The sequence below is a fragment of the Mya arenaria genome, chromosome 12 (genome assembly GCF_026914265.1).
Source record: "Mya arenaria isolate MELC-2E11 chromosome 12, ASM2691426v1".
Lineage (NCBI taxonomy): Eukaryota > Metazoa > Mollusca > Bivalvia > Myida > Myidae > Mya > Mya arenaria.
Window position 1 is genome coordinate 26,642,915 of NC_069133.1, and position 14,894 is coordinate 26,657,808.

General features: G+C 39.6%; 1 protein-coding gene across 1 annotated transcript in view; it reads left to right on the forward strand.

Moving 5' to 3' along the window:
- The window catches only part of LOC128210573 (1-phosphatidylinositol 4,5-bisphosphate phosphodiesterase epsilon-1-like), a 181,789-nt gene that overhangs the window by 115,320 nt on the left and 51,575 nt on the right, over positions 1 to 14,894 (forward strand). The window contains exons 7-9 of the mRNA XM_052914925.1: positions 4,664 to 4,821; positions 7,346 to 8,956; positions 9,501 to 9,566. Of these exons, the coding sequence (XP_052770885.1) occupies positions 4,664 to 4,821; positions 7,346 to 8,956; positions 9,501 to 9,566 (1,835 nt within the window). The remainder of the gene's footprint in view (positions 1 to 4,663; positions 4,822 to 7,345; positions 8,957 to 9,500; positions 9,567 to 14,894) is intronic.

Genomic DNA, 14,894 nt, shown 5'->3' on the forward strand with positions numbered 1-14,894 from the left:
TACTCGTTATAACGACCTACATTACTCGTTATTAGGACCTACATTACTCCTTCAAACGACCTACATTACTAGGTATAACGACCTACATTACTCGTTATAACGACCTACATTACTAGGTATAACGACCTACATTACTAGGTATAACGACCTACGTTACTCCTTAAAACGACCTACATTACTAGGTATAACGACCTACATTACTCGTTATAACGACCTACATTACTCGTTATAACGACATACATTACTAGGTATAACGACCTACATTACTAGGTATAACGACCTACGTTACTCCTTAAAACGACCTACATTACTAGGTATAACGACCTACATTACTCGTTATAACGACTTGTATTACTAGGTATAACGACCTACATAACACGTTATAACGACCTACATTACTCGTTATAACGACCTACATTACTCGTTATAACGACCTACATTACTAGGTATAACGACCTACATTACTCCTTATAACGACCTACATTACTCCTTATAACGACTTATATTACTGGTTAAAACGACTTACATGATTTGTTAATTATCTCTTTGAAGATAAAACGTTCAGTAAGCCAGATACTGAGCCGTTTAACTGAGATATTGAGTTGTTTAACCGAACTACTGAGCCGTTTAACCGAGATTCTAAGCCGTGATACTAAGCCGTGATACTAAGCCGTTTAACCGAGATTCTAAGCCGTGATACTAAGCCGTGATACTAAGCCGTTTAACTGAGATTCTAAGCCGTGATACTAAGCCGTGATACTAAGCCGTTTAACCGAGATTCTAAACCGTGATACTAAGCCGTGATACTAAGCCGTGATACTAAGCCGTTTAACCGAGATTCTAAGCCGTGATACTAAGCCGTTTAACCGAGATACTGAGTCGTTTTACCGAGCTACCAATTCGTGTAAACAAGTTTATAAGTTAAAATGAGATACTAAGTCGTTTAAACCAGATTGTACGACGCGTTGTGTTTTCATCATAATGCTACGTGACACGTGACATAAAAGTTACAGTAGAGTCAGACAGAGAATAGACATACGGTATGCGTGTTCTTGTGGCGGAAATATCGTGACATGAGCGATTAGGGTATTTGAAGTTCCCCAGTACTTTGGCCATAGGGTCGTTGTTAATTCAACAATTGTGGCTACGTTTTAACATCTCGTGATAACAACTTAATAACTCCTTGATTATTATTGGCCTGGTCTTGCAATAATAGACAAAATACCTTGATGCAAGAATAAAGTACACCATTGTTTATCACGATCAGGAATGAGAAGTACATAGATATGGCTTACGGTTGTAATTACACGAATTGCGATTCTGATACTTTGGCTTGCGTTCCTGATACTGCAGTGTGTGCCCCTGACACAACGGTTTGTGCCCCTGATACTACGGCTTGCGTTCCTGATACTACGGCTTGTGATCCCGATACTACGGCTTGCGTTTCTGATACTACGGTTTGTGACTCTGATACTACGGCTTGCATTCTTGATACTACGGTTTGTGCCCCTGATACTACGGCTTGTGATCCTGATACTACGGCTTGTGATCCCGATACTACGGCTTGCGTTTCTGATACTACGGCTTGCGTTTCTGATACTACGGCTTGCATTCTTGATACTACGGTTTGTGCCCCTGATAATACGGCTTGCGTTCCTGATACTACGGCTTGTGATCCCGATACTACGGCTTGCGTTTCTGATACTACGGCTTGCGTTCCTGATACTACGGCTTGTGATCCCGATACTACGGCTTGCGTTTCTGATACTACGGCTTGCGTTTCTGATACTACGGCTTGCGTTTCTGATACTACGGCTTGCATTCTTGATACTACGGTTTGTGCCCCTGATACTACGGCTTGTGATCCTGATACTACGGCTTGTGATCCCGATACTACGGTTTGTGCCCCTGATACTACGGCTTGTGTTCCTGATACTACGGCTTGTGATCCCGATACTACGGTTTGTGCCCCTGATAATACGGCTTGCGTTCCTGATACTACGGTTTGTGACTCTGATACTACGGCTTGCGTTTCTGATACTACGGCTTGCGTTTCTGATACTACGGCTTGCGTTCCTGATACTACGGTTTGTGCCCCTGATACTACGGCTTGCGATCCTGATACTACGGCTTGTGATCCTGATACTACGGCTTGCGATCCTGATACTACGGCTTGTGATCCCGATACTACGGTTTGTGCCCCTGATACTACGGCTTGTGTTCCTGATACTACGGCCTGCGTTCCTGATACCTAGGTTTGTGATCCCGATACTACGGCTTGCTTTCCTGGTGGTATGGCTTGTGATCCTGATACTACGGCTTGCGTTCCTGATGATATGGCTTGTGATCCTGATACTACGGCTTGCGTTCCTGATGCTATATGGGTTGTGATCCTGATACTACGGCTCGTGTTCCTGATACTACGGCTTGTGTTCCTGATACTACGGCTCGTGTTCCTGATACTACGGCTTGTGATTCTTATACTGCGGTTTGTGACCTTGATACTACGGCTTGTGTTCCTGATACTACGGCTTGTGATCCTTATACTACGGTTTGTGACCCTGATACTACAGCATGCGTTCCTGACTACGGCTTGTGACCCTGATACTACGGTTTGTGACCCTGATACTACGGCTTGCGTTCCTGATACTACGGCTTGCGTTCCTCATATTAAGGCTTGTGATCCTGATACTACAGCATGCGTTCCTGACTACGGCTTGTGACCCTGATACTACGGTTTGTGACCCTGATACTACGGCTTGCGTTCCTGATACTACGGCTTGCGTTCCTCATATTAAGGCTTGTGATCCCGATACTACGGCTTGCGTTCCTCATATTAAGGCTTGTGATCCTGATACTACGGCTGGTGATCCTGATACTATGGCTTGTGATCCCGAGACTACGGCTTGCGTTCCTGATATTACGGCTTGTGATCCTGATACTACGGCTTGCGTTCCTGATACTACGGCCTGCGTCCCTGATATTACAGCTTGTGATCCCGATACTACGGCTTGCGTTCCTGATACTGTGGTTTGCGTTCCTGATATTACGGCTTGCGTTCCTTATGCTATGACTTGTGATCCTGATACTACGGTTTGTGATCCTGATACTATGGCTTGCGTTCCTGGTACTATGACTTGTAACCCTGATACTACAGCTTGTGAATGATATTACGGCTTGTGATCCTGATACTATGGCTTGCGATCCTGATACTAGGGCTTGTGATCCGGATATTACGGCTTGTGATCCTGATATTATGGCTTGTGATCCTGATACTACAGCTTGTGAACCTAAAAATTGGGCTTGTGATCCTGATACTACGGCTTGTGACCCTCATGCTACGGCTTATGATCTTGATACTACGGTGATCCTGATACTACGGCGTGTGTGCTGATACTACGGCTTCTTGTGATCCTGATGCTACAGCTTGTGATCCTGATGATACAGCTTGTGACCCTGATGCTACAGCTTGTGATCCTGATACTACGGCTCGTGCTGCTGATACTACGGCTTATTGTGATCCTGATACTATAGCTTGTGATCCTGATGCTACAGCATGTGGTCCTGATGCTACAGCTTGTGATCCTGTTGCTACAGCTTGTAATCCTGATACTATGGCTCGTGATCCGGATACTAAGGCTCGTGACCCTGATATTACGGCTCGTGATCCTGATACAACGGCTTGTGACCCTGATTCTACGGCTTGCGGTCCTGATATTACGGATTGTGACCTTGATACTAGGGCATGTGATCCTAATAATCTGATTTGTGACCCTGATAATACGGCTTGTGATCCTGATACTACGGCTTGTTAAATGGATACTTCGGTTTATGATGCCGATACTACGGCTAATAACCCTGAAACTACGTTTGTTTACCATGGTCGTGATATCACGATTTTTAATCCTGTGATCCTGATACTACGGCCTTTTGTCCATTTACTTTGGCTTGTCATCCTGGTTCTGTTCAATGCGACAAAATCAAATGCAAGAAGATTAAATAGATATTTGGTGTGCGTTCGCACATCCTTACTAAAACCCTATCCAGTATTAAAAGCGTTAATGTGGGGCAAATGTGCTACTAGCTTCCCCTCTTTCTTTCTTTCTTTAGTTACTTAATAGTTTAAAATTGACTTTTGCGTACACATATATATCTTATTCTTGTGCGGTCATCCTACGTTTGGTTTTGTAGCACTTGACATTTCAATCGGAACACCTCGGCCATTTTCCATTGAAAACACAGTCGGATTTATAACGACGGTCAACATTATCACAGTTTTTAACATTTATCTCCACTGCAAGTTAATCGCGTACTGATTTCAATATACGTAGCAATTAAACCAACGGGCTTCACTCTTGGGAATCTTAATTATTCATGCAATAAAACACTTCACTGCCAATTTGATCTTAGTAATACAAAATACACGTGTAAACACCACAATTAAACAATATTATCGTTTTTTACGAACTACTTCTTCTGATGAACCGACATACATGCGATGTTGTTTTCGATGAAAAAAGTCCGAGATGTTACAAATATGTTCATTTTTGGTGACGAAACATTCATGTCCGGCTGAAAATTGTCAGAATTATATATCATCATTATGTTTACATATGACGTAAGATCACGTGGTATAAACACCTTGTATATACTGTGATTTCAGTGTTCCAAGAGACGACAAACCACAACCCTATTCTTCAAGTGAATTCCCCGGAGGATACGTTCATAGAGTCTATGGCCCTGGGGCGTATTGTCACCTGGAACGAGAAACAACACATTGAGGCTGCCAGTCTAGAAGGACTCATTACACACGTGATCGAGGTATGCAGTGCGCATGCGCGTCTTGAATTTGACTAAAATGCGGAATAATAATTTAGGCAACAAAGTTACCATGACATCTTCTGGAAAGTTTTCTTAATGAATTCTATGAGGGCAAGCATATTTTTATCAAGTGAATTCCAGGAAAAATTAGAAAACAACTTTTTTTTCTATAATTAGTTTTGAGAAAGGATCTTGAAAATAAATCGCGACCAGGGGATTCTTAAAGTCATAAAACTGAGACAGCCTTTCAATTAACCAGTCAAAACATTGATTCCTATAGACCTTCATGAAGATATTTTACAGCTATATTTGGTTACAGTATCACTAATAAAATCACATATATCCGCTATGTTTGTATTCAGAAACAGTTTATTTTATTGTTCCCCTGGGTTGGAAATCAATTACGGATGTTATGCTATTTTTAAACTATTTAAGATAATTTGCTTTGCAGAAATGGCTAGTAATTTTTGTCGTTTTAAAAAACGTAAACAATAAAACATCTCGGTTAATTATTCTTCTTTTGGACCTTATGATCTAAAGGGACATGCTCATGATTTGAAAAATGCACTTTTTTACGTATTATTTATTTTAATTTATTTTTGATAGGAAAACAAGTTGGGGTTTTTTTTTCAAATCATTAGGAGTGTTAAAACTAGGATTCTGGAAGCTGGAACTCTCCAAAAAATGTCATGTTATTTCCTAAACCGTTGCTAACGCAATTCAGCAGACGTTTGTTGCGTGATTGGTTGATTGACATTATCACGTGATGCTTGCAAGGTTTTCAGTATCAAAGTTTACATAATATATACGAAAGGTCTCCAGTCCATATACAAACACAAGAGCATACATATATAATACAAAAGACCTAGGTAGTGACAATTATATCAAACTTAAACTTCCATATTTAGTTCTTTTTCTGCATATGCTTAATATATAAACATTGACAGGGGCGTAGTTAGCCCTCTATTCATTTGGATTCATAGTTGTGCTTATGTGGGTTCAGGGTCATGTCCCTTATGAAAATTTTGAAAACCATGGTGCAATCTTGTGCGTTCTGTGCGTTCTGAGGTTCTTTATTAAGTACTGGAAAATGGACTGTTTTAGGATCATGTAGTCAAGTACGCATACTGCAACTTTGTCAGAATGATGTGGATTCAGTCGCGTACTCGCGTATAGGCAGCTACGCGTCTGAAAAAATTGATACAATACGTATGGGCAAAGCCAAAATTAGCTCTCCTCATTCAAAAACTATTTTCTGAAAATTTGAACAAGTATTTGATACACTATTTTGGATAACTACCAAGCAATATTTCCATCACATGTTTTTTTCCTGAAATGAAGTCAAGAAAAGAAATGTTTCGAGAAAAAATACATTTTTGTAAGAATTTTCCGTTTTTACCATTTTTCAGAAATAATTGTATTCCATTAAGTAAAACGGATAATTCAGCGTTGTTTTGTTTATCACCCAAACACATGAAATTCCAAATTTTGAAATTTATAACCCCTCAAAATCATGTTCCGCAACTGAATGTCTTTATAGCGCATAAAGGCACACCAATATTTTACATTGTTAGACTTAAGAGCCGATCTTGTGAAATGTCCAATCTTAAAAGCATATGCTGTCTCCTTGAACAAGTTGTATGTTAGTGTCGGATAAATGATCATCATTGACCATCATCATCATCATCATCAGCAGCAGCAGCAGCAGTAGTAGCATCGTCGTCGTCATCGTCATCATCATCAACATCATCAGCCTCATTATCATCATCATCATCAGCAGCAGCAGCAGCAGCAGCAGCAGCGCCAGAAGCAGCGGCTGCATCATCATCATCATCATCATCATCATCATCATCATCATTATCAACAGCCACAGCCGCAGCAGCAGCAGCATCTGCATCAGCATCACCAGCATCATCATCAACGTCATCATCATTATCAAAATCAGCTGCAGCAGCATAATTATCACCATCATCATCAGCAGCAGCAGCAGCAGCAGCATTGAAAGAGAGATTTCATTGTCTACATTCTTTTTCAAATTCAAATTATGCTATTAGTCGTCGGCATCTATATCTGATAGTGCCAAGGTTAATCTTTACCCTAAGACCAGCTCATATTTTTTCTCTCCGTTGCTCGACGAATGTGATTGTTGGTGTGTTTAAAATGATAATAATAAATAATCTACCATTAAATTGATTAAAAGTTCAAATTTTAACGGCCCGTACATAGTGAAATGTAAACAGTTCAATTTAAAACCGACGTTTCTATTTATTATCAACTTAAATTCCATATTTTGAAACTTTGAACCAATTGATGGATGGATACTTAGAATATTAAAGTATAAATACGTTAAATAAATTGCGTCTGGAGCCGAGACACATAAATAACAGTCATACAGCATTCGATAATACACTCTATATAATTAATACATAGACACTTAATTCATTTTCTCTAAGACAATTTATTTGTTTTCAATGGTATATGGTTTATTTGATATATTGTGATATATTTGTTTCTGATCCTCCAGGAGTTCGTGTACGAAGAGATGTCTGACCGGAGCGCCTCCCCCCGCCAATCCATTTCAAGCTCCCTCCAGAGTTTTTGTCTCTCCTTCCGGGGCCACCACGACTTCACCACTCCCGCCGTTTCCCCGGCGTGCTCCGTGCAGACACTCAATCAAGTAGGTTACAAGTCCTTCCGGGAGTTCCTCTTCATGACGCTACCGCTTGTGGTACATCCGGTGGTCATCCTGCGCCTCCTGGCGCACAAAATGTTCGGAAACATGATCCGCCGGAAGAATTTCCGGTCGCAGAACGCTAAGTTAAAACCGCCAAAGGAGGATTTACTAGGCGCGGAAGTTATGTGCCCGCCGCGGAGTTACTCCGAAAGCTCCAAATATAGGGAAAACACGCTAAAACTTCAACCTGTTCCGAAGGCCGAAAAGCCCAGTCCGGAATCGCAAAGCCGATCTAGTACAAGCGCAAACTCGAACAGTAAAAGCACATGTTCTAACGGAACTAGTGACCAAATGGGTACGAATATGGCGTTACGCGCAATAGGTGAGAGTTTAGTGACTCCATTAGAAATGAATATCCATCCTCGCGCGTATACTGTATCGGAACATAAACCTGTGTGTGCAACACAGTCCGATTCTGTGAGAGGCACAAAGCCCAGACTGTTCAGATGGCAGAGCAAGAAACTTCTGTCTAAATCGCAACTTAATGTATCTGGTTCAAGTTTAGTGGCTAATGAGAAATCCTCAATAGCCGCTGAAGAGGGAGCTTCCGGTTCCACCCATGACGTTGATATTATTGCATTCCAAAGAGAACTTATCAATCTTCCAACATTCGTAATGGACACGCCCCTCGACGTTTCCCCAGTGTTTTCCCGGTCTAGTTCAGTTCCTGAGAACCTGGCTGGGCGGCTCAATCCCACACTGGGCTCCCTCGGGCAGCTGTCGTCTCACAACTCCCGGAAACGGCTTAGTAAGTCGGGTTGTGGCTCAGACCAGGCGGTTTCTACCCTTGTTCACTCGGGATCGGCTGTTGCTATCACAATGACCGACCCAAACCACAAGGACTCTGTGTTTTTCATGGCCTCTGAAGAATCTACTACAAACACTCCAGAGGACAGTATGGCAAACATTATAGTGCATTTTGACCCACCGCAGTCGCCACTCTTATCCAGCGCTAGCGGAAGTGGCAGTCCGCATGCGTTTGACTTTCCGCCTGGCCAAGCATTTGGGAACAATTTGTTACAACCTGGTTCTCCAATGAACAATTTACTCACAACATCCCCAACGGGTTCTCAAAAAGGTTCCCCTGAGGAACAGCCGATGTCAAATAATGCTGTTTGTGGCCTCGCTGACACTAACGCGGAAGTTACAGACTCTAAAGCTTCCCTTTGTCGCCCGGATGCCTTAAAAATCAGCCCAATAGTAAGTCCGACAACTGAGATGCCGATAGCTCATCAAGCCGTGCTCAGAGTGATTGAAACTTGGATAACTATTTGTCCGTCAGATTTGGAAGGGACGCAACTCGTGGTGCATGAGATGCGAGACTTTCTAAAGAAGTTGTCGGTCCTTGGACCGGAATACAAAATATGGTGCCAAAAGATATTGAGTGAACTTCACTTAGAGGTAATTTGTTTTACAAGTGTATACTATATATACTATTCATTTCATTTAATTTTCGATTGCTATTGATTTCATAAAACAAGATAATGCATTTAAGCGACATTTGTTCATTACAAAAGCTGTTTGATGTATTTTATTTGGCGGTATTTTGAACACAAAGCGATTTGACATTTAAATTTGATAAAATGATTGTTAATACAACATGCTTCAATTAAAGACCAATATAGTTGTCATTGCCATGTACATAACGCGATATGTAATATTGTTCGATCGTCAGTGGGTTTAATCGAAAATAAATTCCTTACAAATTGTCGATTTTAATGATATTATAATTAAATAAGAACTTGGATACCACTTCACTCGCTCGGTTTAAACACTCTATTTGAGAGTTTAATTCAACTTATTTACCCGATTCGGTGGTTTTGTAAACGATACGAAAATGACGGTGTCTGTGTCATTAAAATGCTTTATAAAAATGACTCTGATTATTTCTTTTTGCATGTATAAAACTAATTCCTTTTGAACATTTTTAACCGTGCCAATTTAGGAGAAGTGCGCGGCGGACGAGCACGCGAGATCCCCGGATGACAGTGTACACGCGCAATATAAACAGGTGAGCACACTCTAGTTATTCTCTCTCTCTCTCTCTCTCTCTCTCTCTCTCTCTCTCTCTCTCTCTCTCTCTCTCTCTCCTTTGTTGAATGACTAAAATATTGTAAATCCCTAAACTAAATAAAGTATATTCTATAAAACTTTGAATTGGAATTTGAGGAAAGCGGTAGAAGTGACTTTTGAATATGCAGTTCGTAATTACGTGCGTAACCGTAACGTATATAGTGTTTTACGAACAGATGTACAATTTTAACTGGACAACGTATAAACGTAACGTGAACGCACGCTTGAGTGGATGTTCAAGTTTTCTACTGTACAGCTCACGTTAATTGAGTCTGTACCATGTTTAAGGGCGTATCCTTGTTGCTGTCTATACATGAACTTCCAAATCTTAATGGTTATAAGTAGTCGACAACCGTTCAATATATATAACTTACATGCGGAAACAGTAGAAGTCGACAACCGTTCAATATATTTCGTGCGGAAATAGTAGTCGACAACCGTTCAATAACTTTCGTGCGAAAATAGAAGTCGACAACCGTTCAATAACTTTCGTGTGGAAATAGTAGCCGACAACCGTTCAATAATTTAAGTGCAGAAACATTTCAACGCCTGTTTACCACACACTAGTTATTGAACGTTGACCTTGGCAACGTAGAATAAACAGTTTAAAAACGTCATCCACTATCATAAAATTGAAATTATACACGTGCAAAACCGCTCGTCTGTAATTTCAAAATGCGGGTCGTCGGCCTAATAACTATTACTAATATGATCCAGATATATTGCTTTTATCTTTATCGGCGGCTTTCCTCCAAGAATCATTATGTTTTCTCTGTTTTATTTATCAGAGATTGTATAGAACAAGTTGGTAGGTAAATGATATGATGAAATATTGTCAAGATTGTAGACGTTTCCATAAACATGTTAAAGATTTATGATCAAATTTCGCATTTTTATCGTATCAACATTGATAACATCCTAACAACTGTTTGACGTTGGCGATATCTGTAAATCATATATACAATACATACCCTCACACTCGGAAACCAGGTGAGCCATGAAATTCTGGCATGGACCCTCTGCAGGAAAAACAAATTTAGGCCAAACATAAAATGTTTAGTTATTCAGGTCCTGACGCATTGATATATGCTTTACCTTGACTCTTGTTTTTAATCCACGAATTGAAGACGTCTTTCCCTTTTAAGAGTCGAAAGGAGAAATGTTTTCAATCATAAATGAGTTATTTTTTGATCACTCACTGTATGATGTATCACACATTTATTATTTAGTTTATTTCTTCTGACCTTAATATGTATATAAATTATTGCAGTATTATATAATATTTATATCAATAGTTAAAATCTGTGAAACATTTTTGTAATGATTAGCCCATTTACAAGGCTCTTATACCATGACGAATTAACGTTTAGTTCCTTTGGTGTTTATATTTTTCATTTGAAGTGAGTGTGGAATTATTTTGTTTATTTCATTTATATAAAATAATCTCGCACTCTCCCATTTCATTGAATTATTTAGCATCAAAGTATTCTTAACATGATTAAGTTCTCGATCGTGATAAAAATGCATGAAACTAAAATTAACATTTTGCATTGTTCTTCTGCTGTCTGATGTCATAAGTGTAATGAATGATTGTTTTGTTTGCCAATGGCAGAAAGATGGTTTCATGCATTCTCTTCGTAAATTATTATCGACGGACGCCAGTATAAAAAGACGGGACCCGCGTTCACTTAGCAGCATGTGTGCGCGGGAACTGCTTTTGGGGTACCAAAGCTTAAAAGTAAACAAAAAGAAACCCGTTATGTCCACAGATTTATTTAATTTAATTTTGAAAGATGGCATAAACTTGCACGGCTAATGTTAAAGGCGGGAGACGCAGTGTTTGAAAATCTGTCATCCCTATCAAGTCCAAGGGTCACCATTATAGACCCTTCCAAGCGTCACCATAAAGACGCACCGTATTGTACACTTAAAACACCATCAGCATATGGACCCTGGTAACAGCGGTACTAAACTAAAGGCGTATTAAATATTTTACGTATTGACTAAATGTAAATCGCCACCGCGCCTTCCCGGAACAAACGTCCTGATCCTCGGGTTCACGTTGGGTTATATATTCGTGCATGATGGAAAGCTGAACTTGGATTCGGTACGTCATGGTCGACAACATGAAGCCGTGCAGAAGATGGGGCAAGGTATGGGCATAGTGGCAATGGTTTCTGGTGGCTCCACTGAAATAAACATCACAGACGCGAGCAAACAAAACACATTAAATTAAAAAGTTACATATGTTATGTTGAAGTTAAGATGACCGGGCTATGGCTCGATTCAAGTATATCGAAATATATTGACAACTATGGATAACATTAAGCTCTATACACACAAATGATGAACTGAAAACACACATATATACAGTTTATTATAATCATGTAAAGGGGGTGGGCTGGGCAGGGATTTGAGAAAAAATGTACGGGTTACCTTCTCGAAAGGTGTAGAAGAAAAGGGGAAGTAACATGGTAAACGCTGACGTCATCGGATAGATTCTAGAGTGATAGACTGGTTACGGTAGTATAAACTTGTATGGTAAAAGGAACTGTGCGCCGCGATAATGCTGGTTACATGAAGCTGTAACCAGAATTATATTTTGGACATACCAAGAGTAAAATGATGTTCATTTTTGAGAACATTCATGTTGCAAAATGTTCATATTCTATATGTTCTTAGGATGCTATCAGGCGCGTAGCTGTCTATACGCGAGTACGCGACTGAATCCACATGATTCTGACAAAAATAATAGCAATGTGTACTTGACTACATGATCATAAAACTGTCTATTTTCCAGTAGTAAATAAAGCACCTCAGAACGCCCTGAATGCATCAGAGTGCACCATGGTTTTCACAATTTCCCGAGGGGGAATGCCACGTACCCCCTTGCACAAATATAAATCCGCTTGAATAAAGGGCTACCTACGCCCCTGGCTATGGTGTCGTCCTGTTTCTGTTATATTTCGATGTACGCCAAAGAAACTAACGGTAAATTCGTCTTGGCCTTAGAGCCTAGTTAATGGGCAAGTCATTATAAAAGTATTCCACATACACGTATTGTATGGGAGTTCTGGATATAACAATAGAGATTATCATAATTGTCGAACAATCAACTCGTGGCGCGGAGGTGCCTTTCCTCTCGTCCATAAGTACTGAGAGAGCGTTTCCAAATGTTCCATCTCTTAATTTTTGAAATAAACGTGATTAAAGTACGTCACAGATTCACTGGTCCTTGTGTTAAAATTTGAAAAGGAATACCATTGTTTATACTGGTTTCAGGATGCATTTTAGGGGTCTGTCATTTTCACAAGTTTCACACGACCTCAAAATACATTCTACAGCACTTAAAATGCACTTTTACTGAAATATACTACTTAGGAAAAACCTAAATCTCAGAGTGTACATGTATATAATTTTACATTCTTTGCATGTTTATGCTTAGATATTTATAACATTTTATACGTATAGCTTCTATTCTGGCAAAAATGCATTGTTTCATGATTTAATAATTCATTAATATGATAATCTTCTTATCGCTTTTATCTTGGAAAAAAATAATTTACAAAAGAACCCGGCTCATATTATAAATGTATGAAGTGAAAACTCTCCTAGAATATCAAAGGAGGCTACGGGTTTACAAAATGATGATTTTTGTGAGGGGGAGCCGGTTTATGATTCGTTTGAGTAGAATTGCACGTGCACTAGCTCTACCTGTTCCTACAGTTAACAGCTGAAGTTGCCAAGCCACCGGCTCGTGTGTATTTCGTTTTCATTCAGTCATTTGACACGTTTGTTTCACAACGATGGTCAAATGATTGATGGGGAAATCCATATAATAGTAAACATTAATCATATATATCAGCAACTGAACATTTCGGAAATTATGGCTGCTTACACGAATGAAGGATTTTCGTTTCCGTACAATGCGTACATTTACGTGGGTCATTTCGAACGGCCTTCGGCGCTAGTCGAGGCTATAATGGCCGGACTAGCGTCACGTGACCCTAACCATGTGACCAGTCACGTGGCGTGCCTGGCCGCCATAATGGTGTTTCGATTAAATGTCCATCATCCGATCAATCTAAAGAAATTTGAGATTCCAGAAAATATCGTACGCCCGCGAAGGAATTTGTCTTCGAAAAGAATTGATACGTGTTCAGATGGAATTAGCTGTGGTGTGAGGGAATTTAGTGATGCTGTGTTTTCTAAAAGTGTTCCTATGGTCGAGAATGTAGGTCCAGTGCCCGGTGGTCAGTGCACGTGTACTGGGAATGCACGGAGGATACCGAGTGCCCGCGGGCCCTGCGATGCGCGGGGAAACCAACACATGTGTATGAAATATAAATACTTCGGGCGACATTTGTCACAGGATGTAAGTCCTTTCAAATTTAAGTTATGGGCTCATTTTATCATTTTATGAGGATAATCGCTTATAATGAGAGGTCTTCATATCTTTATTATTACCTAATTTATGGTAAATTTGATTTCATGTTTTGCATTTTATATAATTATAATGTTCGTCTTAGGTACCTTTTGTGTTTTTTCACAATACTAATTACTTAAAGATGCTTATAAAACAGATGTGCGCATGTGCAGAAATATGCCAAACTTTGATTAAATAAAATTAATCAAAGCGAAGTCAGGAACCATGGGGGGTTTTAAAATTCAAAATCGCTTATATGTCGTATATCGCCAAAATGGTGACGTATATCACCAAAATGGTGACGTAATCGCCAAAATAATGACGTATATCGCCAAAATAATGACGTATAAAACGTTCGCGCTTAAACGAACTGTACGTGATTTGTATTTAGGAAACTAAAATAAAATATGACTTACGCTACTTTCCTCGTCTAGGCCCCGTTTCAATTAACGGCATCTTAGTCGTAACTTCATTTATCTTAAATCTGTATAAACGTCACAATGATAATACAGTCGAAACTCGCTATGTCGAACTCTTTACTCGAGGTTCCGGTTATAACGATTTCCTTTCAAATAGTTTGGGTTTCGAGTTATACATGTTTTTTTTTTCTATTTCGGTTATATCGATTTCTCGTTATCTCGAATGTTAACCGAGATCCGTAATAGATTAATTTGATTTGATTTTTAGACATGACTTTAATTTAATTCACGCAAACATGTACCACATAACAAAAAAAATATGACACTTAGACAATTCTGGTTTATGACTCAGATCGAGTAAGCTTTTTTTCTGAAACAGGAGTCTGGTAAAGATCTGTCATGATATCCTTTGATAGTGCAA